The sequence below is a fragment of the Scyliorhinus torazame genome, chromosome 1, assembly GCF_047496885.1.
Source record: "Scyliorhinus torazame isolate Kashiwa2021f chromosome 1, sScyTor2.1, whole genome shotgun sequence".
Taxonomy (NCBI): Eukaryota; Metazoa; Chordata; class Chondrichthyes; order Carcharhiniformes; family Scyliorhinidae; genus Scyliorhinus; species Scyliorhinus torazame.
In genome coordinates, this window is record NC_092707.1 from 413,332,439 (window position 1) to 413,359,238 (window position 26,800).

A 26,800-nucleotide genomic window follows, 5' to 3' on the forward strand; every position below is an offset into this window, starting at 1 on the left:
GCATCGACCCCGGACCCGGCATCGACCCCGGCACCCGGCATCCGAACAGTCGGGATTTAGGTGTCCGGGAATCCTCAGTGTTTGTCCCAGAGGAACTGTATGAACATTCTCTGGATTTCTGTGACAGAGTCAGGGGGAGGGGCCAATGTGACCAGCCGGTACCACAACATGGAGGCATCAGCTGGTTTATGACCAGAACTCGGCCCCTGTAAGACAGCACTCGGAGCAGTCCTGTCCACTCTCTCAGGCGAGCGGTGGCCTTGGCCTCCAGCTCCTGCCAGTTAGCCGGCCAGGATTCCTCAGCCGGACAAAGATGGACGCCCAAGTAGAGGAGGCTGGTCCTGCTCCAGGTGAAAGGCCTGATCTCCTCTAGGAGGGATGTCCATCCGCCCCGGACTGACCCGGAGTCAGGAGCACTCCAGTGGATCCAGGGAGGAGACGCAGCTTCCGCTGCAGGTCAGCAAGGTTCATGAACATGAGGACATGTCATCAGCGGAGGCCAGAAGGACCACTCCAATGCCCAGCTGGCACATAACCAATCCGGACCACCTTCTCCGCAGGAGGCGCTGAACATGGGTTCAACAACAGGAAGACTCCTTCAATCACCACCAGAGACAATGATTGGGTTCAACAATCATTGACAAATTAATTGCTGCTTATTTTCTCCTGACTCCGAGTTTCCGGAGGTGCTGTGTGCTTTGAGACAGAAAGTCTCGTAGCAGGTAGCCTTATCCATGCTGGGTGGTCAGGGAGCATTTTCCATATCTCCTGTAGTATCCAGAGTTATGCGTGTGCTGTCTGTGGTTCCTGGAGGAGGCCCTCACAGAGATGTACTCCTCTGGAATCAGATCCACATTCCAGTTCTGTAAAAGTCATTTAGATCCGAAACGTGTTTCCCTCTCCAAATACACTGCCAGACTTGCTGAGGTTATCCAGCATTTTCTGTTTATAGTCCATGGGCACCGTGCCCACCACCTGCCCACCCATCCTGACCCCGTCACAATTGTACCCATGGCAAGGGTAATATCGGGAGGCCGACCTGTCCACTGGGCCAATAGAGGCCATTAATTGGCCAAACATTTTGCCACCACTGGCATTGAACCAGCAGCAGGAGAAATCCAAAGCTGACCTGCAGCCGGGCAGCTTTCATTGGGTGGGCTGCTGGCGAGCGAGGGGGCTCCTCCTTTATGCCCCCATTGGGCCTATCTGGGCAATGCCCCCAAGCTCTTCCCCACACCCCCCTGCCCCCACCCCCCAGTGAAGTTCCTCATCCTCAAACCATTTCTGTCAATCTTTTCTGCATTTTCTCCAATGCCTTCACATCCTTTCTAAAGTGTGGTGCCCAGAGCTAGACGCAAACCTCCATTGAGACTGGACCCGTCATTTATAAAGGTTCACTAGACCATCCTTGCTTTTAGTCCACATCACAATATACATGAACGATCTGGAAGAAAGAACTGAAGGCACTGTTGCCAAGTCTGCAGATGATACAAAGATATGTCGAGGGACAGGTCGTATTGAGGAAGCAGGGGGGCTGCTGATGGACTTGGACAGGCTGGGAGAGTGGGCAAAGAAGTGGCAGCTGGAAAACAATCTGGAAAAGAGGTTATGCATTTTGGTAGGAAGAATGGAGGCATAGACTATTTCGAAATAGGGAGATGCTTCGGAAATCAGAAGCACAAAGGGACTTGGGAGTCCTTGTTCACAATTCTCTTAAGGTCAATGTGCATCTTCAGTTGGCAGTTAAGAAGGCAAATGAAATGTGAGCATTCATGTCAAGAGGGCTAGAATACAAGACCAGGGATGTTCTCCTGAAGCTATAAAAGGCTCTGGTCAGACCCCATTTGGAGTATTGGGAGCAGTTTTGGGCCCCGTATCTAAGGAAGGATGTGCTGGCCTTGGAAAGGGTCCAGCTGAGGTTCACAAGAATAATCCCTGGAATGAAGAGCTTGTCATATGAAGAATGGTTGAGGACTCTCGGTCTACACTCAGAGTTTAGAAGGATGAGGGCGGATCTCATTGAAACTTACAAGATACTGCGGGGCCTGGATAGAGTGGACTTGGAGAGGATGGTTCCACTCGAGGAGTTTCCACGTGGAGAGGGGTTTCAAAATAGCGACAGCGATTGCTTATTCAGTCAAAGAGAGATAATGGCTTCCCATCCAGGGATTTTCCTGCCCGGCTTGGGAATGCTCCAAAGCATACTTCCCCATCTCATTTCATTTTCATTTCATTTCATTTTCATTTCATTCATTTCATTTCAAGCATACTTCCCCATGGTGAGAAGTAGAATATCGGGACTGAGTTTCGGGTGAGTTCAGGTTGATGAAGGGTGGAAGATGTGAGGCTGGCTTGGAGAGCATTAGGGGCATTCTATTTGAAAGTGAGCAATGACGAGGGTTTCAGATGGATGGGGGTTGTTGAGGGATTCGGGGGAGGCAGCCAAAGTATGTCCTCAGTTTACAACATCACATTTTCCTTTGCACCACAATTGGGACAATATGTAAATAAAAAGAGGATCTCTGTCAAGCCTATTTGTCCTTGTATTTCTCTTCAGGAGGCAGTGGTGTAGTGGTATTGTTACTGGACTAGTAAACCAGACACCCAGAGTAATACTGTGGAGACACAGGTTCAAATCCCACCAGGGCAGATGGAGAAATTTAAATTGAAGGAAATAAATCTGGAATTAAAAATCGAACGATGTCCATGAAACCATTGTCGATTATCATATAAACCCATCTGGTTCACTAATGTCCTCGAGGGAAGGAAATCTGCTGTCCTTACCTGGTCTGGTCTACATGTGACTCCAGACCCACAGTACTGTGGTTGATTCTTTACTGCCCCCTCAAGGGCAATGAATCAATAAATGCTGGCCCGGCCTGCCCCGCCCACATCCCGTGGAATAAAAAACCTGTTGCCAGACAGACTGCAATGATTGTGCATTTTTTAAATGACTTCCTTAAATGTTTCAACGCAGACTTCAGTGGAGAAGTGACAATGCCAGCAGCATTGTTTTGTGCACCCTGCTATTGGACAGTCAAATATGCAGAGGCCACAACTCCACAAACAAAAGCGCGCATTGAGACATGTTCAATCCGAGGAGGTCACAAGGATGATTGATGCAGATAGGGCAGTGGATGTTGTCTATATGGACTTCAGTAAGGCCTTTGACAAGGTCCCTCATGGCAGACTGGTACAAAAGGTGAAGTCACACGGGTCAGAGGTGAGCTGCAAGCTGGATACAGAACTGGTTAGGTCATAGAAGGCAGAGAGTAGCAATGGAAGGGTGCTTTTCTGATTGGAGGGCTGTGACTAGCGGTGTTCCACAGGGATCAGTGCTGGGAACTTTGCTGTTCGTAGCATATATAAATGAATTAGAGCAAAATGTAACTGGTCTGTTTAGTAAGTTTGCAGACGACACAAAGTTTGGTGGAATTGTGGATAGCGATGAGGACTTTCAGAGGCTACAGCAGGATTTAAATCGTTTGGAGACTTGGGCGGAGAGATGACAGGTGGAGTTTAATCCGGGCAAATGTGAGGCCTGTTCCTGTGCTGTACTTTTCTTTGTTCTTTGTTCTTTGTTCAAAAATAAACTCCTGTGGTATTGTTTAAAGTTCAACTTCCCCTTTTACAGCTTCCTCAATAACATTTCCATCAAGAAGGGGTTTGTGTCCTTTGCATATACGGCCAGCACTGAAAACTGAGTCAGCAACAAACTCGGATGTATTTCTTATCAAAGTTGCTATTCTGGAAGGAAGGTACCTGAATAAAGAGCCAAAAAAAAACAGTTACATTTCTGTAGCACCTTTCACATCAGCTGGACTTGTCCTAGTACATCACACCCGCTGTCTGCCGAGTAAAGTAGGAAATTCAGCTGCTCATTTTCACCCAACGGTATCACAATGGCAGGTTTTAAATGGTCACAGAATTGCTACAGTGCACAAGGAGACCATTCGGCCCATCGAGTCTGCACCTAGCCGCTGACTGATCACTCTACCTAGGCCCACTCCCCGCCCTATCCCGTTTTGGGTGTATTGCTTCCACAGCCTGAAGTTTACACAGTGCCTGTGGACCTGGACTTGAGTGGGAGTCACTGGATTCAATAAAAGAGACATTGAAGGGTGATTGGTGCCAATGTGTTTGCCCTCTTGTTCCTGATTTGTGAATTGTATATCAGAGTGCAGTCCCTCTTTCTCTTGTTATTCCTTTCTCTTTCTGTGACTGGTATTCGAGTTACGTGAACCGTAGTGAGAGTCAGTTACATCTGAAACTTCAGCAGTATCAGATTATACTCGGTGTGAAAGATCAGGAATTTCACCTTTGAAAAATCAGCTTGTTTAAAATGTTTGACTGGATTCTCTCAGCGCTGACTCTGGCCCTCGGTCTCACAATCAGTAAGTAAACACCCAGGGTTGACTTTGTTTGGTGTGGTTATGTTTTGGAATTCGATTTGCTGGTTATTGCTGGGTGACGTGTATTTTGGGTCAGATATTTCTGTTTTGGAAGGTGATAGTTTGGGATTCCTCGCGGTTCGATGGGAAAGTCGGAGATAAGACTGAGTCCCCAGCCCAGTTATCGGTGTGTGTCAGACTGCTGGACTTGGAGGCCAATCAGCTGCTCTTCGAGCTCGAGAAGCCACCCAAACGTTTTCCTGCAGCCTCCCAGAGAATAATCATTTCCACACCAGGGCTGACATCACCTGTCAGTTCAAGCTGATATTAAACTAAAAGGCAGATACAATAAAAAATGTGAAAAGGAAAGAGATACAGAGAGAGTGAGAGAGAATAGTGAGGAAAGGAATGCAGGAAAAGACTGTGAAGAATGATCGATGAGAAGGAAATGGCAGGTTTGTTCACTGAGAATGTTGCAGTCCTTCAGGAAAACAAATTGGATTTGATACGGGTAAAGGCAGTGACAGTGGAGTAAGTGTTGGGATTTAAGATCGATAAATCTCAAGGACCTGATGGTTTCCATGTCAAGTTATCAAAAGAACAGATGAGAAAATTGTAAACGTGTTCCTCAGAAGTTTCCAAAGCTCGGGAGACCCAGGGGTAGTATTTGCACTGGAGAGTAACAAATGTCACCCGGGGTGGCACAGTGGCACAGTGGTTAGCACTGCTGCCTCACAGCGCCAGGGACATGGGATCGATTCCAACCTCGGGTGACTGTGTGGAGTTTGCACGTTCTCCCCGTGTCTGCGTGGGTTTCCTCCGGGTGCTCCGGTTTCCTCCCACAGTCCAAAGATGTGCAGGTTAGGTGGATTGGCCATGATCACTGCACGGGCTTGCGGGGGAGTGGGCCAAAGGAAACAATTGGAAGTTGTTCAAACTCTCCTCATTTCCTCTGTTCAGAAGGTTCTTCTTCCATAATCCGTATTCCCCGGATCTGCTCCAAAGCTCAGCTTCTCAGCGATTGCCGGGAAATGTAACTGTGAAGCAATTCTTTAGCAAGAGGAAGTTGTGAAACTGAAGCAAGGAGGACATTGTGAATTCCGGCATAACCACAATATACAACCTGGCCAGCACTCAATTTCCTCTCCCGAGCTCAGATCGCAGTTGGTCGGGTCGATATCAGAGGGTGTTGGGTGTGGGGCTGGGGGTGCTGGAGAGCAGAGTTGACCATTTCACACTACGATATGTGTTAGTTACTAACCCTGCCCTCCCCACCTCTCCCAGGGGTTAAATACACTTTACATTGGTACCGCTCACAAAGTAAGGAATGGATATTGAGTCATGATATACATGGCCAAGTTACCCGGGCGACAGGTCTGTCTGATCGGTTTCAGCCTTCCAGAGATGTTCCCGGTAACAGCTACATTCTGACAGTCCGAGATGTGAAGCTCGGTGACTCCGCTGTCTATATCTGTGGGATTTGGGGGAAAATCTTTGGGAAAGGAACCCGGCTGAATGTAACCAGTGAGTAATGTCTATCTTATATTGCTTTTATTCCATATTTGACCATATATTCGAGGAATATGATGGAACATTGCCAGCCTCGGAGGCTGTGACCCAGAGGGAGGAACGATCTGGGAAGAAGCCTGAAGTCTGTGAAGTAAAAATGTACAATTTAAACACACACACAGACGTAAAGCGACAGCGTGAGTGTAAAGGTGTGACATCAAAGTTTCACCCCTGAAATCTCTCAGAGCTCCAGGGGGTGTTGTCCGGGATTTTCCCGTTCAGATTCCCGGTGGGGATTCGGGGTGGATTTTGACAGAACTGAAAGTGTGAATTTCTGTCCTCTCTCTCTCTCTGCCTTTCCCCAGCTGATTGGAATTAAACTTTACCGTGTGGGCAGTGTGGGCACTCTGCTGTTCTATGGGCAGGGAAGCTGCTGATGTGGCACCGATAGGTGGGCTACAGAACCTCTGGTCAAACAGGGAAGCTCTTCCACAATGTCCTCCCTTGATGGTTACATCCTGGCCAGCGTCTCTGCCGCTGCCATTGCAAACCCTCTTGTTGACCAGCGTCACACCCCCGCCTCCTGCTCCTGAGGTTACGGGAATATTGGGTGTCTGAGATCCAGAGGTGTTCCAGTGGCCAAACTGTGTCTAGAGGGAAGGCCGTGATTGTCACTGTCTACAGAGGCTGCTGGGTCTCCTGAGCATTCATCCCAGCATTTTCTGAAATCCTCATTGTCAAAATCTGCAGCACTTTGCTTGCGGTTTATTGTAACAAGTTAGTGCGGATAATACACAATATCCAGGCATCAATACACAGGAACTGGACACAATATTCCAAGTGTGGTCTAACCAAGGTTTTATAAAGTTGCAGCAAAACCTCGCGGCTGTTAAACTCAATCCCCCTGTTAATGAAAGCCAACACACCAGACGCCTTCTTCACAACCCTATTAACCTGGGTGGCAACTTTGAGGGAGCTCTGTACGTGGAACCCAAGATCCCTCTCTTCCTCCACGCTTCCAAAAATCCTGCCTTTAACCCTGTATTCAGCATTCAAATTTGACCTTCCAAAACAAATCACTCCAGGTTTATCTAGGTTGAACTCCATCTCAGCCCAGCTCTGCATCCTGTCAATGTCCTGTTGTAACCTGCAACCGCCCTCAACACTATCTACAACTCCCCCAACCTTCGTGTCGTCGGCAAACTTACTAACCCACCCTTCCACTTCCTCATCCAAGTCATTTATAGAAACCACAAAGAGCTGAGGTCCCAGTGCATATCCCAACACTTAGCCTCAGGATCAGAGAATCCCGCCCCCTATCTCTCAGAATCCTGAAGCAAAAATACTGAAGCAAAATATTTATTCAGGGCCTCCGCTATTTCCTCTGACTCCAGGCACAAGTAATAATAATAATAATCGCTTATTGTCACAATTCGGCGTCAGTGAAGTTACTGTGAAAAGCCCCTAGTCGCCATATTCCGGTGCCTGTTCGGGGAGGCCGGTATGGGAATTGAACCCGCGTTGCTGACATTGTTCTGCATTACAAGCCAGCAGTTTAGCCCACGCTGCTAAACAGCCTCTGTTTCCTCCACTATCCCTGTTCGGCCCTAATCTCACTTTGATCATCCTCTTATTTCTCACATAAGTGTAGAACGCCTTGGGTTTTTCCCTAATCCTTCCCCCCAGGGCTTTTTCATGCCCCCTTCGAGATCTTCTCAGTCCATTTTTGAGTTCCTTCCAGGCTACCTTATAACACTCTAGAGCGGAGTCATGTCCTTGCTTCCTCAACCTCACGTAAATTTCCTTCTTCCTCTTGACTAGAAGCTCCACTTCTCTTGTCATCCAAGGCTCCTTCACCTTTCCATTCCTTCCTCGTCTCAGTGGGACAAAACTATTCAGCACTCGCAGCAAGTGCTCCTTAAACAACCCCCACATTACTGTTGTGCATTTCCCAACAACAACTGTTCCCACTTTATGCTCCTCAGTTCCTGCCTAATAGCAGTATAATTTCCCCTCCCACAATTAAATACTTTCCCATACTGTCTGTCCCTATCCCTCTCCATGTCTGGGGTAAAGGTCAAGGAGTTGTGGTCACTATCACCGAAATGCTCTCCCACCAAGACATCTGACACCTGGCCTGGTTGTCAAATGTTGGGGTCTGGTCCGGATCCTAACAAATGTTGGGGTTTGCTCCGGGATCCTAACAAATTTTGGGCTCGGGTCCGGGATCCTAACAAATGTTGGGGTTTGCTCCGGGATCCTAACAAATGTTGGGGTCTGCTCCGGGATCCTACCAAATGTTGGGGTCGGGTCCGGGATCCTAACAAATGTTGGGGTTTGCTCCGGGATCCTAACAAATGTTGGGGTTTGCTCCGGGATCCTAACAAATGTTGGGGTTTGCTCCGGGATCCTGATGCCGGATGGATTTGAACAGGTGGATTTGAGATGGTTTATGGATTGAGATTAGATGAAGAGTCAGCAGTCGGGGGGCAGATATGTCTGGATGGTTTCTATGAAGAGAGGATTGATGACAATGGTTTTGAATATTTGAGGAAAGCCCCCAGTGTGTGACCCGAGAGTAAACAATGACAAAGTGTCAGGGGAGGTAAGAAATAGAAATTAACGGGGGAGGGGGGCAATTAGGAAATACGGAGAGAGGGATTGGGAGGGAGAATGGGAAGATTCTGCAGTGATAGGGATCAGGGAGGAGGAATAGGGAAGTTGGGAATGGTGGGGGGAGAGGCAGAGGCAGCTGAACATGTGACCTTAAACAAATAAATCTTTAGCTTTTTCAGATCAGAGCGTTTGATAATTTCTTTACTTTGTCCCCAAGGTAACATCAGCGGATACATTTTTCATTGAAACATTTGCAGATATTCACAACCGTCAGACTGGTGTTTAACTTGTTGATATTTTTCTCTCAAAGGTGCGAATGCTCCAGTCCTTATCCAGTCTCCGAGTCTGGAACGTGTCCCAGAGGGTCAGACTGCACGGTTACAGTGCACCATGCGGAACGCCGCAGTGACACACACCGATGTTCACTGGAACCGGGAGCTGCCAGGGAAAGATATGGAGAGGGTTTTAACACATGATATAAAGAACAACACACAACGGAGTTCAGGTTTCACTGAGCGTTTCCATCCTTCCCGAGACACGTCCAATAAAACCTTCATCCTGACAATCAGCAACGTGCAGCCCAGTGACACTGCCGTCTATTACTGCTCTGTGTGGGGAGGTATCAATGGGAATGGATCACAGCTGAGTGTACCCAGTAAGTGCATTCACAATGACATCACTACATAGAGGGGAGTCCTGTAACCAAACATTCCCAGTGAAGAGGAGAATGGGCTGGGGAATTGCCATTGTGATGTTCTAACCCAATTTTCCATGGGACTGTGACTCCTCCCTGGGAGCACGGCATTGTCAACTCTTTCTCCTGCACACTTATCAGCTCTGAATAGAGGTCGTAACCCCAAAACGTTATTTCTGTTACTCAGCAAAGTTGTGAAGACTGGTTTTATGAAGTGAAATGATTGGAAATAAACACCCACATAGCAGCCAATTAAATGTGGAGTTAGAAACACAGGATTTGGAAATGGGACTGCTGTTTGCCTGGCTGAAATATCCATTATTCCCAGAACTCCAGAGGTACGCCCACTCCTCTGCTTCTGTCCTCTGAAGCGGCCCAATTTTAATAACTCCACCACTGGGAACTTTGCCTCAATGGATGAGGCTGAAGTCTACAATTCCCTCCCTACACCCCTCTACATCTTGACCTATCGCTCCGTTTTAAGGTGCTGTGTATTACCTACGCTTGTTGACCAAGGTTATGGTCACCGGGAGAATATTTCCTTGTGTGGTGCAGTGTCAGACATTTTTTGATCAAGCTCTTACTGAAGCTCTTTGTGTTGTTTCCCATGTTAAAGGCGCTACGTAAATGAAAGTCATTGTTTTAATTGTTAGGCTGTTAGATATCACAGCGGCCTTCAGTCCTGCTTCTCCAAAGTACAGCTCCCTCCCTCTCTCAACCCATTGAACTGCAAACATTCCAATTCTACACAGAATCACAATAAAATCATTGTGAAAATAACTGGGAAAAGTGGGGCCAGAGAGATGTCTCTTTGTGGATACAGAAATGGCAGAAAATGGATTTTATGCTGCAAGATTGAATTTTCTGTGCCTGCGTGACCTCACAATATTGTTCGTCGACCATTTTGCAGGTTAAGAGTGTCTTGGGTCCTGAACCCACCCACACACATCCATTGATGATGGGGTCACCAAAACAAGGCCCATAGGAAAAAAATAATTCCTGTCTCCCAGTGTTTTTGAAATCGGTTTGGTCGGTGTTTGATAGACTTCTAAAACCCAGCAAGTAAGACAGCTTGAGAACCTGGAGGGAAACCTGACGAGGAGCCAGGGACGTTCTGACAGGTAAGTGTCAAATGGTTTGATGGCTTCAAGTGTTCTTGCTCGGTGCTGAATTGCAGGGTAGATGTGTTTTTACTGAAGTGATTGAAAATGGGAGTCTGATTTGCAAAGGGAAGCTTACCATTACCTTGAACAACATTTTATAAGTATTGAGATGCTTTAGAGTACTTTGACCATTTGGAAAAATGCTAGACTGCAATCAAAACTGAAGAAAATGCTGTTTTTGATCCCAGGCGCCATGATATGAAGTTATTTAAATGTCCAGAGCCCTTTTGAATTGAAAAGAAAAACCTTCAGTTTCCTTTGGATTGTCCTGATTTTTGTTAATGTCCATTTTAAAGACGTGGTTCCTGAGGAAGCCCCTTATGGATACTGGAGTGTGTGGCTACATATGAGAATATAGGTAGAGATATAGGGATATAAATTATATAAATGACATGGAGGGGGCAGGTAGGGTGTGGAAGGTGACCAGGGGGTTGATGGGGTCAGGATGAGATGGTATAAAATCATTCTTGGAGAGCTGGCCTGATATCCCAGTGAACTGACACTGGCTTTCTAACCAGCCGGCATCACCAGCTGCCCTGGGCCTCAGGAAACCTGGGCCTTACCAACAGCACCTCCACAAGGTGAAATTCTGTATCTCTGGGCAGAGGTGAGGGGCTCAGGTTTCCAAAGGCAGGAATTGGCCTGGATCACGTTGTCCATCCCAACATGAAAACCCAGTCGGTGGTGTCAGGAAACTCAAACCCACCCTCAGATCCATCACATGAGAGAAAGTAACATCCTCAAAAACCAACTGAACTCAGCCGAGTGAGTCCAACTTTCTCATAATCTGCAGCCGTGTTCTGACCATCAGCTGCTCCCGGGGCTGCTGGGAAATGAATTATAAAATCACACCAACATCAGCCACAATATTCATCACATTTATCAGCTGACAACAACATTTCTGTCCTCACCAATTACTTTCCTTTTATAATGGGGTGGGGGACGCACTGACACAGCGATGAGTCATTGCTGAGGCCCAGGCTCATTGGTTTCAAATTCCAGCATGGCTTCCGGTGAGATTTAAATTCAAGTTTTTAATTAATACAGACTCTGGAATATAAAGCTATTCTCCTCAATGGCGACCTTGAAACCATCTGTGACTGTTGTAAAATCCATTTGATTCTCTGATGTCCTTTAGGGAAGGAAGTCTGCCGTCCTTACCTGGTCTGGCCGACATGTGACTGCAGTGTGGTGAATGTAGGAATTTCAGACATGTTGTACTGTGGGTATTTGGTACAATAAGGGTTAAAATCCGGAGTTAGTGTGTGTGACTGCTGCAGTCATGTTTTTATAAATCCTGGTTTTGGAGCCACGGGTGCAATTAAAGCATAGTAAAAAGCTTGGGCTAATGGAGTTTTGTTTGGATTCAGGGGTTTCCCTGTGGAGTTAATTAAGATTTTAGCTTGGTAAAATAATGTCATTTCTGGGAGGAGCAAAGATGTCAGGCATTTTGCGGAGCAGCAGAGTTCAGTTGAGTTTCAGATGGAGATGTGAGCAGGCAGCAAGCATCTCAGTTCAGTTCAAAGATTTATGCCTGTGACTAGATGAGCACTTTCTTTCCAAGCAGTTCAGAAGAGTGTAATCAGAAGGTGAGCTAAAACAAGCTGAAGTATCTTCTGAAGAAATACAGCCAGACTTTCTGCACGATTCTGACAGGGTTGAGATCTTGTCTTCAAATGATCGCTCTTCTTCAAAGAACATCTCTGTGAAGCAGATATTCTTGAAGGCTAACTGTATTTAACAGTGGATTGAGAGTTGAGATGGGATTTTTAATTGTTTGAGTGGGAACAAAGATAGCAGTTAAGGGTTACTGTATTCACCGTATTGATTAGCATTGTTTACGTGGCGATTGTCAGCTATTTCCTGGTGTGATGTAAAATATAATTTCATACTCTGTAAGTAATCAAGTTTGTTTAATACACCATATCCCTATTTTTCCCCAAATCACTCCTGGAGTGAGGTGTCATTTCATCACAGTTTTACCAAATTAAGATCAAATATTGGGGTTCCTGTCCCGTATTCCATCCACTGTTTTTGTCTGGCCAGGATTGTAACATCAGATCCTCAGCAATGGGGTTGACTGTTAATTGCTCGCAAGAGAAATTAGGGATTGGCAATAAATGCTGCTCTTGCCAACAATGCCCACATCCCACAAACAAACAAAACAAACTACATACAATAACCGAGAGAAACTGAATTATTCTGTCAAAATTACGGGATTGTTATTTCCGAAGCAGTATGAATCCGATGAGCAAACTAATTCCAGCAAATCCCGTAAGAGTTCCCACAATGATCCAGACAAGCTTCATCTTCTCAGCGTCAGCCGGGTCTGTGAAAGGAAATCACATGTTTACGGTTAAAGGGCGGGGAATGGATTTGATTCTCGTCAGTCGGTGACATTTGAAATGGTAAAGTAGAGAAATGAAAGCAGGTGGAATTCAGACTGAGCAGATATTTCTATCCGCTGGACACCTGGAATAACAATGTCAGTTTAAACTCAGATCAATTTGATTTACTGATAATGCGGCAGGCCAATCTTATATCACACACTGACCACTTGCTGGCCATTCTGGCTGACTTGGTAACAGTGCAGCAAAGTTCCACAGATGGAAAGAAAACCACCAACAGATCCCCAGTGGGTTCCGTTCTGTATCCTCCTCCGTCCACACCAACATTACACTGTAGGGGAGTGACTTTTGGATAGGTGGTGTGTATTGTGTGACCGACACCACTAATGTGACCAGGCGATCCGTATAAACAAGATGAAGTTTGTTTTTAAACATGGAGGAGTTGAGTTGAGGAAAGGCAGAGCAATGGGGACTGAGATGAAGGTAAAGTTCTCTATATTGGAAGAGGAAATGTCAATGACACATCAGTTAGCAAGATGGAGTTTGTCTAAAAGATTGTGATTGCAAAATTAACAAGGAAGAATGTAGAGAGTTTTAGATTAATGGAACACCCTCCAAAGAGAATTAACCCATTCAAAAAAGTGACTTAAATGTGTGAGTGGGATTGGGACTAAAGTTCAGAGTAATTGTGTTGATTCAGGTCATTGCCAATGTTGGCTGTGATGGGCAGCGTGCCAGGCTGAAAGGGAGCTAATGGGATGGGTTTTGTTTAGTTTATTCCCTCGAGTTACTGACTGGGGTGAACTCTCCTGCTCTTCTTAAGCTACTGTCATGTGGCCTCCTGCATCTCCCAGAGAGAGCGGACCTGGGCTTGGTTTAAAGTCTCGTCTGATCATCCTCTGATAGAATTGTTCCGAGTTCTCAATCATTTTGCTGAAGCAAATTGAGACAAACTATTCCGACTTGTGATATTCATTCTTCAACACGACAAAGAAGAGATTATCGGGCCATTATCACATTGTTATTTAGGGAGCTTGCTGTGCACAAATTGGCCGATACATTTCCTACATTTAAATAGGGCCCAAGCTTTACAAAGGGTTTAATTGGTTGTAAAGCACTTTGGGACAACTGGAGATGTCAGTAAAGGTCCGTATGGCCTGGATTTTATGGATGGTGAGAGTTCCTTGCTCATCATTTGGAGAGTCGGCGGGGACGACTCGACAGCACTGCTGCCATTTCCTGCTCAAATTAACTCGGGTCCGCATTTGGAAAGAAGTCCCAGTACCTCCATGCACAGCGCTACAGTGGCTGTAAGAGGTACTGCAGCACTGTGCCTGAGACAATGTTCCAGGAACTGCATTGAGGGTAAGTAGCAGTGTTCCCAGAAAGGGGCAGTCCAGTGGCGATTTTGGAGTTTTTAAATTTAAACCTCAAAGATTTATTGAGAAGAAAAGAAAATTTAACCACACACAATTACATAGTTAAAATTGATTTCACAATATTTTCCCCCAAAAGACTCCCTAATTGATCAGACTCATAAATAAAATTCTTCCAGGCAATACTCCCTAATATATGTTTAAATATCAAAATCCAGTTAATATTAACCGAGGCACAACTGCTGTAACTTGACTAAAAGTATCCCACATGATCTCTCAAACCACGTTGCACTCAAATGTGAAAATCAAAGACCTTCAGAAACTGCTTTTCACAGTCCAATACATTTCCAGACTGCCTGGATGGTTAATTCAAACATCACCTACTCCCAGCCCAGAGCTGTTTCCAAGGGATCTTTCCCCAACAGCCAATCCCCAACCAGTTCAACAGCTCTCCTCACATATCCTTTTCCCTTTCATCTTCAATTCCAGTGTGTTCACTCTGCATGGACATTGTGGGCAATTCCCTTTGTCAGAGCAGCAGGAGTAGGCCATTCAGCCCCTCGAGCCCTCTGTGTTATTCAACTGGGCTATGGCTGAGTGTTGACCTCAGCACCATTTTCCCTCACTATCCCCATAACCCTCAATATCATTGGCACCTAGAAATCCATCAATCAGTGTGTCCTGCACTAGATTATGTGCTCGAGTCTGTGAAGTTGGATAATGTAACTTGTCCTTACTTATTACAGTGAGCTGGGTTCCATTCCAATCGATATCTCCCCTCACTTCACAATAGTAGATGGCAGCGTCACTGAGCTGAATGTTGCTGATTGTCAGAATGAAGCTGTTACTGGACATGTTTCGAGAAGACTGGAAACGCTCGGAGAAGCCAGGACCCCATCGTGTGTTGTTCAGTATCTCATCTGTTAAAATCCACTCGATGTAAGCTGGTTGTTGTCGGTACCAATGAACATCAGCGTATGTCACAGCGGCGTTGTACAGGGTGCACTGTAACCGTGCACTCTGACCCTGTATGATAGGTTCTGGGGCAGGAGACTGGATAACCACTGGGGCATCTGCACCTTTGGAGAAACAATATTCATAACTTAAAATAGTATCTGGATTTACAAAGTAGCTCTGGTAGTTAACCATAGAATCGTTGGTGCCTCACGGCGCCGAGGTCCCAGGTGCGATCCCAGCTTTGGGTCACTGTCCGTGTGGAGTTTGTACATTCTCCCCGTGTCTGCGTGGGTTTCACCCCCACAACCCAAAGATGTGCAGGGTAGGTGGATTGGCCACGCCAAATTGGCCCTTAATTGGAAAAAATGAATTGGGTACTTGAAATTGTAAAAAAAAACACAGAATCACTGCAGTGGAGAAAGAGGCCATTCAGCCCATCCAGTCTGCACAAACCCTCTGGAAGAGCACCCTTCCTCGGACACTCCCCCACCATCCAAACAAAATCCTTAAATTGGCACCAATACCCATTTGAAGACCGCATTCCACCACCAGCATCAGGAGGGGGACTCCCCATTTGGATAAAAACTAACCCACTTCGTGTTTCTAATGGTGACCTGGGAGAGTTCCTCATTGTCAAGTACTGGTTGCCATGACATGGGGGAGGGGGGCCTGTGAAGAGCTACCACCCTGTCCAGGTTGCTAACCCCTCTTCCCACAATCTCAACCTATGACCCCAAACCCTCCCACAATCACCTTTGGTCCGATTCCCTCAGCCTGAGCTTGTTGTGGGCCACTGGTTTGACTGGTGTTTGCAATGTGCAGCTCCCTGTCTCAGGCACCATGGCCATGTGGAAGGCCCACCGCTGTCTATGTATGTGCCTGATCCTTCACAAAGGAAGCAACATGGGCCTCTCCCTGGATATCAGGCCAGTGAGTGAGAGACCCCATCACCTGTATCAAGAAGCGGGCTTTGTGTCCAAAAAAGTGTGAACATTTGAGACTTCTGAGAACCACAAGACAGAACACGTGGTGTGAAGATTAATGAGAATAATGGAAACTGTACTTACTGGTTACATTCAGCTGTGTTCCATTCCCACTGATATCTCCCCACACTGAGCAGTAATAGACGGCAGTGTCACTGGGCTGCACGTTGTTGATTGTCAGGATGAAGCTGTTGGAGTCGATGTGTCTGGAAGGCAGGAAACGCTCAGAGAAACCTGAATCCCGGTCTACATAATTCTTTGTATCAAGGGCTAAAATCCTCTCCCTCTCTTTCCCTGGCAGCTCCCGGTGCCAAGAAACTTTTGTGTATCTCACTGCGGCGTTCTGCATGGAGCAGTGGAACCGTGCAGTCTGACCCTCTGGGACACGTTCCACACTCAGAGGCTGGATAAGGACTGGAGGTTTCTTACCTTTAAGAGAAAAATATCAACAATTTATAAACAGGTGCTGAGGTTGCAGTCTGGGCTGATTCTCTGCTTCCCCAGCCGCGTGTTTCTCGGTGGCGCGCTGTTCCCAGGCAGCGCGATTCTGCCTTCCCGCTTGTCAATGGGATTTCCCATTGAAGCCACGCCACAGGGAAAGCCCCGGGCGAGGGGGCGCTGCCGGCGGCAATCGCAACGGCCAGAGAATTGCAGCCTTTCTTTCTGCTTTTAGTAGAAGTGCCACCCTCCGATCAGAGACTCGTGGGTCCTCGATCACAGGGTCAGACCCACTTTTGACCTGTCAATCCCTCCATGCTCACATAATCCAATGGAGCTTCCCAAAAAGAAATGATGTGAGGGTGTGGCTGCCTCTCCAGCCACCCACTGAGTTCCCATCACCTCCACAAGATTCCACCCATTGTCCCGGCCGCACTGAAGCCGCCAGTTAATGTGTTCCTCACTCACATTCAAAGTGTGGGGCAACTATTTTGTGGCCCTTCTCCTATTAGCTGAAGGCGTTGCTCAATTCAAGAACAAACCTTTGTTTCTTTAGTCCACATTCCAGCAATTCTCATTGATGATTGGAAAGTGAGCATTGAGCTGCTCAATAGTTTAATAAATCATTGTCGATGCCACCAATCTGTGTGGCCAGGACTGCAGGGAACAAAGCTCAGGAAGAATTCCCACCTCCGGGAGGGGAGGGCAAAGACAGCAAGCTGGAAAATCTCACACACCTGATGGCCCACACCCTGTGATTCTAAAAGAGATCGCTGCAGATTTAGAGAATGCACTCGTTACAAATTTCCCAAATTCCTTCATTTTAGGAACAATCCACGGGGACATCGGCCGGTATTCTGCGCTCTAGGCCGCTGAGATCGGGAAACCCGCTGGGATCGGCGCCGAGCAACAGACCCGTTCCCATTCTACCAGCCCCCCCCCCCCCGCCCCGGTGCTGTGCTACCCCGCCCCCCCCCCTTCCCCCCCCCCCCCCCCTGCAACCTGAAACCTTCTTCCTCACTATTAACCACCAGCTCCATCTTTGTGTCTTTCACAAACTTACTGATCCTCCCTCCACATTCTCATCTGTATCAAACTTCAGCAACGTCTCTCTCTTTTCATCAAGATTCAAGTTCTGGGCGGTCAAGTCACTGTTTTTAAACTCAGTCTTTGTGCAATAACATTATTTGGAATAAAAGTAATAAAGCATAGACATTACTCACTGGTTACATTCAGCCGGGTTCCATTCCCAAAGAGTTTCCCCCAAATCCCACAGATATAGAGAGTGGAGTCACTGGGCTTCACATCTCTGACTGTCAGAATGTAGCTGTTACCGGGAACATCTCTGGAAGGCTGAAACCGATCAGACAGACCTGTCGCCCGGGAAACTTCGCCATTTGCATCATGACTCAATATCCATTCATGACTTTGTGAGCGGTACCAATGTACATTGTATAAATTCACAGTCTGCTCTACATGCTTGCTCTGTAAGTCACACAGAAACGTCACTGTTTCACCCTCAGGCACTTTCACAACTTGAGGAGATTGGATAAGAACCGCCCCTGTCACATGACCTGTGAACAGAAAATAACTGAAGATCAGAACAAATAAGAAAATATAAAATAGAAGCTGAAACACAAGTTATTATAAAATCCCGTGTAGATCAGGAATTAATATTGTGCATTGTCATCAGTAACTTGTAGCCCAGTTGCTTTATCCACACCCTGAACTTCACTGTCTCACATCACACTGTACTGACCAATAATGTCAGCCCAGCATTTTGTGCTCAAAGTCTCGCGTCTCAAGTGGGATTTGAACTGAGCCAAGATGGACAAAGTGGGGAGGATTTGAGGGATAGAACGATGTCCTGGAGGTGGGTCAGATTGACCAAATGTGTGCTGGAGTTATGAATGGCTGCTTGCAGGCCTTAGAGCCAGGAACAGAATGTATTCAGCCAGGAGCAGTGCAGTTTCCTCTGTTAAGCGTGGTCCAAGTTTAAATTATTGATATAAATGGTAAACAAGAGTCATCCCAGCACAGAACATTGTAGAGCTCCAATTCCCGTCTTCTCTCATTCATTTGTTTATTACCTTATCAAAGGAAATCTAAATATATTACATCTACAAGTTTACCTATGTCTACTCTCTTAGTTAGCTCTTCAAAGAATTCTGGTCAGTGGCATGGTAACACAGAGGTTAGCACTACTGCCTCACAGCACCAGGGACCCAGGTTCAATTTTGGCCTCGGGTGACTGCCTGTATGGAGTTTGCATCATCTCCCCGTGTCTGTGTGGGTTTCCTCCGGGTGCTCCGGTTTCTTCCCACAGGATAAAGATATACAGGTTAAATAGATTGGCAATGGAAAATTGCCCCTTAGTGTTCGGTTACGGGGATAGGATGGGGGCCTGACCCTGTGCCATGTGCTCTTTCAGAGGGTCGGTGCAGGCTGGATGGGCTGAATGGCCTCCTTCTGCACTGTGGGGATTCTCTGAGTCTATGAATTGATTTGGTCAAGAATGACACGTCCATTTCAAGTCCATGTTGACTATTCATTCTTCGATTTGTTTTTTAGAGTCTAGATTTTTTTAGTGGTAATTTCATAATGTTTCATACAACTTATGTGATACCAAATTGTCTATAATTCCCAGGACATGTTATATTTCCTTTCTTAAGTGCAACATTTCTCTTCATTTTATTTTAATTGAGATTTCTAATCACATTGTTGGATGTCATTTCCTGTCTGACTTCACTCTCTTTCCTGGCTTCTTGTGGTTTCACATCAAGGATCCTATCAGAAGCTGAGAAAGATAAAATTCAAAAGTCTATGAAAATTGATAAAATAATCATCTCCCAGTGGGCACGCTGGGTAAACTGATCTCCTGACCCAAACGATCGTCCAACAATCAAACTGGATCTCGAGAATTTCTGACCCCTTTGAGTTCCCAACGCCCCCTGCAGCCTGCGGCAACGTTACTGGAGTCAGGAGCCTCAACGCAAGGGGCAGGGTTCTGACCCTCTGGTGGGCAGAACATTCCAAGGTGGCTTTCTGAGATTGTCAACTCTGCTGAGGCACCGAGTGGGACCTCTTCACATCCCCCTCAACATCACCACAGGATTCCCATTGGGAAGCTCGGATCACTCTCACTAATTAGATCAGGAAACATGCTCACAAAATTCCTGACTGAAGCATTGAGGCAGAAAAATGCCTGGAGTTGTGTCAGAGTCACTTCAGCCTTCAGCATCTGTACATTAAACATCCTCCTCAGTGTGCTGACCCCCTCAGCAATCCCTACACCTCCCATTCCCATTCACACAGACAGCAGTAAATAGGGGCACACAAGTTTGGGGGAAAGGCTTCAATAGGGTGACTGTTCCTATGAGACGGATCAGGCTCCTCACGGACATGAAAGGGGTCTGAAGGATTTTGGGATGATAATTCAGGAGCAGTTTATGAATGGTGGATTTGAGGAAGAAATCCGCTGGCAAATTAATTCCCTCCATTTAACATTCCAGGACGGAAAATAATCCAATGAAAATCATCACGCAAATCAGGAGAAATGGGAATAAAAGAATTAACGAGGTTTTGTTAATTTTAAAATTAAATTTAGAGTACCCAAGGAGCAATTTGGAATGGACAATCCACTTACCCTGCACATCTTTGAGTTGTGGGGGTGAAACCCACGCAGACACGGGGAGAATGAGCAAACTCCACACAGACAGTGACCCGGGGCCGGGTTTTAACCCAGGTCCTCAGCTCCCTAGGCAGCAGTGCTAACCACTGTGCCACCGTGCCGCCCAACGATGTTTTGAACATGAAGAGTGAGACAATTGTGTCTGTGGATTGCCGGCCGCTGGAGTTTCAGAGTGGGATCACTGAGCTGAGGGCTCAGTGTTGTCTCTGACGCTGTATTTTCCCATTGAACCATGAGAACCCCAAACTATCCCAACTCTTAAACAGGAAAATCTGACTAAAACACACATCACCCCCAATAACCAGAAAATCAACTCAAAAACATAACGATGTGCAAGCAGCCCCAGGTTACTTACCCACCGCCATACAGAGGGTGAGAGTCAGAGCAGAGAGAGCTGGGCAAAACATTCCAAACAAAGTCCTTTTGCAAACACACAATTCTTGTTTCTTTCACACACTCTTCTATTCGATGTTGCTGTGAATGATTGCGGGATGTCTCAATATTACTTCCTATGTTTACTTTTCGAGGTGTGACAGCACGGTGACATTGAGGTTATGACTGCTGCCTCACAGCGCCAGTCACCCGGGTTAGCAATGCTGCCTCACAGTGCCAGGGACCCGGGTCAGCTGCTGTCTCACAGTGCCATGGACCCGGGTCAGCACGGCTGTCTCATAGTGCCATGGACCCGGGTCAGCACAGCTGTCTCATAGTGCCAGGGACCCGGGTCAGCACAGCTGTCTCACAGCGCCAGGGACACAAGTTCAATTCCAGTCTTGGGTGACTGTGTGGAATTTGTACATTCTCCCCGTGTCTGCGTGGGTTTCCTCCGGGTGCTCCGGTTTCATTCCACAGAGAAAAGATGCACAGGTTAGGTGGATTGGTCATGCTGAATTGTCCCTTCGTGTCCAAGCCATGCAGGTTAGGTGGACTGGCCATGCTAAATTGTCCCTCAGTGTCTAAAGATGTGCAGGGTAGGTGGATTGGTCATGCTAAATTGCCCGTACTATTCAAAAGCTTACATGGTGACATGGGGATAGATGTTGGGCGGCACGGTAGCACAGTGGTTAGCACTGTTGCTTCACAGCTCCAGGGTCCCTGGTTCAATTCCCGGCTTGGGTCACTGTCTGTGCGGAGTCTGCACGTTTTCCCCCGTGTCTGCGTGGGTTTCCTCCGGGTGCTCCGGTTTCCTCCCACAAGCCGCGAAAGACGTGTTGTTGGTGAATTGGACATTCTGAATTCTCCCTCTGTGTACCCGGACAGGCGCCGGAATGTGGCGACTAGTGTTAACGTAAGCCTACTTGGGACAATAAAGATTATTAAAAAACAAAATTAAGTGTGGAGGAGTGGGCCTTGGCGGGGGGCTCGTTCACAGGGTCAGTATAGACTCAATGGGCCCAATGGCCTCCTCCTGCACTGTCGGGAATGTTTCTGTGATTCTCTGATTCATTCCCATGGAACAGATTGGGTTACTGAGGGACATTAAAGTGGTTTTGGGGATGATAATTCAGGAGCCCCAGCAGCAGACTTCAGCAAGGTTCACCCTGCGTCTCCACAGATACTCGGAGAGCTCGTCAGTACTGACCAGTGGAAATGGCTCCATTTTATTCTATAGACAATGGTCTCGATCCCCTCACTCTGATGGTGTTTTTTAAAAATAAATTTTGAGAACCCAATTCATTTTTTCCAATAAAGGGGCAATTTTGTGTGGCCAATCCACCTACCCTGCACATCTTTGGGTTGTGGGGGTGAAACCCATGCAAACACAGGGAGAATGTGCAAACTCCAGAGCCGGGATCGAACCTGGGACCTCGGCAACGTGCTAACCACTGCGCCACCGTGCTGCCCTCCTGATTCCAGGGATGGCAGGACTGACGTATGAGGAGAGATTGATTAGGTTAGGATTGTTTTCGCTGGAGTTCAGACGAATGAGGGGGGATCTCTTGGAGACTTATAAAATTCTATTTATCTAATTCTAGTCGCCGTAAATGCCATCTTATTGATCGAGATCGTAACTACTCTGAACCTTGAATGAAAATTTGAATGGAACCTCTGCCCCTCCCACCCTTTCCTCATTCTCGTCTGATCCCTAATTGGCAAATATGTCTCCTGCAAGAAGACTACTTCTGCGCGGAGAGTCCGCAAATGAGTAAACACCCGAGACCTTTTAACCCGACCATTACCCCCTCACCTTCCCTTTCTGTGGTCCACCTTGAACTTGAACACAGGGAAGTGCATGACAATGAGCTACCTGTGAACCACTGACCCGAGAATACAGGAAGAATGAATAGAATTGTACATTTGCAAAAGGACATTGTTTGGAATGTTTTGCCCAGCTCTCTCTGCTCTGACTCTCACCCCCTGTATGGCGGTGGGTAAGTAACCTGGGGCTGCTTGCACATCACTATGTTTTTTAGTTGATTTTCTGGATATTGGGGGTGATGTGTATTTTTAGTCAGATTTTCCTGTTTAAGAGTTGGGATAGTTTGGGGTTCTCATGGTCCAATAGGAAAATACAGCGTCAGAGACAACACTGAGCCTCCAGCTCAGTGATCCCACTCTGAAACTCCAGCGGCCGGCAATCCACAGACACAATTGTCTCAGTCTTCATGTTCAAAACATCACATTGTCCCGGTTCAGTGATGAGGAACAGTTATTGAAAAGAGTTATTGGAAGACTGATGCCACCTGTGGGATCACTCCCCACAGTGAGGTCAACACCATCAGGGTGAGGGACAGCACGGTATCACAGTGGGTTAGCACTGTTGCCTGACGGCGCCAAGGACCCGGGTTCGATCCCGACTCTGGGTCACTGTCCGTGTGGAGTTTGTACATTCTCCCTGTGTTTGTGTGGGTTTTAAAAGTTTATTTGAAAAAAACTCCCTGGAATCAGTCTGGTAAACCTTTACTGCTCACCCTCGAGAGCAAGAACATCCTTCCTCAGAAAAGGAGGCCAAAACTACACAACATTTAATAAATGTTTCATTAAAGTTTTCCAATGAACGTTTTACATAACAAAAATAGGAATACAGATAGTAATAAACAATAACAAGAAACATATCCCAAAGTTTACAGTGAAACTACTGACACAACAGAATTAAAAAAAAACAGAACAAGGTGGGTTTTGTCTCCAGGCCCAACTCACATTGTATCAACACTACCCCCACCTGAACCCCCCGCCCCTCCCCCCCAGGATGCTGCTGCTGCTGACACTTACGGCTCCCCTCGAAAGTCAAGGAAAGGTTGCCACCGCCGGGAGAACCCCATCAAGGACCCTCTCAAGGTGAACTTTATTCGCTCCACGCTGAGGAACCCCGCCATATCGCTAACCCAGGTCTCCACACCCGGGGGATTTGAGTCCCTCCACATTAGCAAGATCCGTCACCGGGCTACCAGGGAGGCAAAGGCCAGTACCTCGTCCTCTTTCGCTTCCTGCACTCCCGGATCCTCCGACACCCCAAATATAGCTACTGTTGGACTCGCCTTCACCCGAGTGTTCAAAATCCTGGGCATCACCCTCGCAAACCCCTGCCAGAGTTCTTTAAGTGCCGGGCATGCCCAAAACATATGTGCATGGTTCGCCGGACTCCCTGCTCATCTCGAGCAACTGTCCTCCACCCCAAAAAACTTACTCATTTTTCCCGCCGTTATATCCGCCCGATGCACCACCTTAAACTGGATTAATCCGAGCCTGGTACATGATGAGGAGGAGTTCACCATGCTCAGCGCGCCGGCCCATAGACCCTCATCCAGCTCCTCACACAGCTCCTCCTCCCACTTGCCCTTCAAATCCTCCTCTGAGGCTTCCTCCACCTCCTGCAGCTCCTGATATATGTCCGACACCTTCCCCTCCCCTACCCAGATGCCAGACACCGCCCTGTCCTGGATCCTACGAGGGGGTAGCAGCGGAAATGTCCCCACCTGTTTTCTAAGAAAGTCTTGAACCTGTAGGTACCTGAACGCATTCCCCGGGGGCAGGCCGAACTTCTCCTCCAGCACCTGCATGCTAGGGAAAGACCCGTCTATAAACAGGTCTCCCATCCTCCTAATACCTGCCCTATACCAGCCTTGGTATCCCCCATCCAACCCACCCAGAGCAAATCTGTGGTTATTCCATATCGGGGTCCACACCGAGGCCCCCTCCTCTCCCCTGTGTCTCCTCCACTGCTCCCAGATCCTTATTGCTGCTGTCACCGCCGGACTAATGGTGTATCGCGCCGGCGAGAACGGCAGCGGAGCCGTAACAAGTGCCCCTAGACTGGTGCCTCTACACGACACCACCTCCAACCGCCCCCACGCCGCCCCCTCCTCCATCATCCATTTCCTGATCATGGCCACATTGGCCGCCCAGTAATAACTACAGAAGTTCGGCAGAGCCAGTCCACCCAACCCCCCCCCCCCCACTCCGCCCCGGCTACGCTCCAAGAATACCCTTGTGACTCGCGGGGTTTTATTCACCCACACAAATCCCGTCACAATCCTATTCATCCGCTTAAAGAAGGACTTGGGGATGAAAATGGGGAAGCACTGAAATACGAAGAGGAACCTGGGGAGAACGGTCATCTTCATAGTCTGCACCCATCTCGCCAAGGAAAGTGGGGGCATATCCCACCTTTTAAACTCTCCCTCCATCTGCTCCACTAGCCGGGTTAAGTTGAGACTGTGCAGGGCATCCCAGTTCCTGGCCACTTGTATCCCCAATGACCGAAAACTCCTCTCCACTAACCTGAGCGGGAGCTCCCTCAGTCTCTCCTCCTGGCCCCTACCATGGACCACGAACAGCTCCCTCTTCACCACGTTCAACTTACACCCCGAGAACCTGCCGAAGTCCCCCAGGATCCGCATGACATCCCCCATCCCCTCTAACGGGTCCGAAATATACAACAGCAGGTCATCCACGTAGAGGGAGACCCGGTGCTCCTCCCCTCCAGGCACCAGCACCCTCTAAACCCCCAAAGTCCTGAGCGCGATGGCCAATGGCTCAATTGCCGGGACAAACAGCAATGGGGACAGGGGACACCCCTGTCTCGTCCCCCGGTGCAGACTGAAATATTCCGACCTTAGCCGGTTTGTGGACACACTCGCTGCAAGGGCCTGATACAGCAGCTTGACACACCCTATAAATCCCTCCCCAAATCCAAACCTGCCTAGCGCCTCCCACAGATACTCCCACTCCACCCTGTCAAAGGCCTTGTCCGCGTCCATCGCAGCCACCACCTCCACTTCCCCCCCCCCCCCCGCCCCCCCCTCAAGCCATCATGATAATATTCAGGAACCTCCTCACATTCGCGTTCAGCTGCCTGCCCTTAACAAACCCCGTCTGGTCCTCCCCAATCACTCCCGGGACACAATCCTCTATTCTGGTGGCCAGAATTTTTGCCAACAGCTTGGCATCCACGTTCAGGAGCGATCTCGGCCTGTAGGACCCACACTGAAGCGGATCCTTCTGCTTCTTCAGGATAAGCAAGATCAATGCCTGCGACATTGTCGGAGGGAGGATCCCTTTCTCCTTTGCCTCATTGAAGGTTCTCACCAAGAGCGGGCTCAACAGCTCCGAGAACTTCTTATAAAATTCTACGGGGAAGCTGTCCGGGCCCGGGGCCTTGCCCGTCTGCCTGCCTGCTGGCCCCCTGACTACCTCCTCCAACCCAATCTGGGCCCCCAGTCCCTGCACTCGCTCTGCTTCCACCCTTTTGAACCTCAACCGGTCCATGAACCGCCTCATCCCTTCCCCCTCCCCGGGGGGGGGGGGGGGGGGCGTTCCGACTTGTATAACCTTCCATAGAACTCCCTGAAGACTTCATTGACCCTCTCTGGGCTCAGCACCATGTTGCCTTCCCTATCCCGCACTCCTCCAATCTCTCTGGCCGCCTCCCTCCTGCGCAGCTGGTGCGCCAGCATCCTACTCGCCTTCTCCCCATAATCATAAACTGCCCCCTTCGCTTTCCTCAGCTCCGCCTCCGCCTTCCCCGTGGACAGCAAGTCAAACTCCGCCTGTAATTTCCGGCGCTCGTTCAACAGCCCCCCTCTGGGGCCTCCGCGTACCTCCTATCTACCCTGAGTATCTCTCCCACCAGTCTCTCCCTCTCCGCCCTCTCCTTCTTCTCTCTGTGGGACCTAATGGAGATTAACTCTCCCCTACTGACCGCCTTCAGAGCCTCCCAAACCACTGCCACCGTCACCTCTCCTGTGTCATTCGTTCCCACATAATTCTCAATACTCCTCCTTATCCGCACGCACACCTCTTCGTCCGCCAGCAGCCCCACATCCAGTCGCCAGAGAGGGCGCTGACCCCGTTCCACCCCAGTCGCAGGTCCACCCAGTGCGGGGCATGGTCCGAGACCGCAATGGCCGATCTTTCTACCCCCTCCACCCTCGGGATTAACGCTCTACTCAACACAAAGAAGTCTATTCGTGAATAGACTTTATGGACATGGGAGAAAAAGGAAAACTGCTTCATCCTTGGCCGTGTAAACCTCCAGGGGTCCACTCCCCCCATCTGGTCCATGAACTCCCACAAGGCCCTGGCCGCCGCCGGCCTCTTTCCAGTTCTGGATTTGGAACGATCCAAGCCCAGATCCAAGACCGTATTAAAGTCCCCTCCCATAATCAGTTGACTTATCTCCAAGTCCGGGATC

The 26,800-nt window shown here is 48.1% G+C and overlaps 1 protein-coding gene across 1 annotated transcript; it reads right to left on the reverse strand.

Annotated features, from left to right (window-relative positions):
* Positions 1-12,267: 12,267 nt before the first annotated feature.
* On the reverse strand, positions 12,268-17,342 carry LOC140428496 (immunoglobulin kappa light chain-like). The gene is made up of 4 exons (XM_072515046.1): positions 17,213-17,342; positions 16,122-16,466; positions 14,835-15,176; positions 12,268-12,702 (listed from the first exon to the last, which is right to left on the reverse strand). Exons 1-4 carry the CDS (start codon positions 17,319-17,321, stop codon positions 12,596-12,598), a joined length of 903 nt encoding a protein of 300 aa, XP_072371147.1. The 5' UTR covers positions 17,322-17,342; the 3' UTR covers positions 12,268-12,595.
* Positions 17,343-26,800: the final 9,458 nt, after the last annotated feature.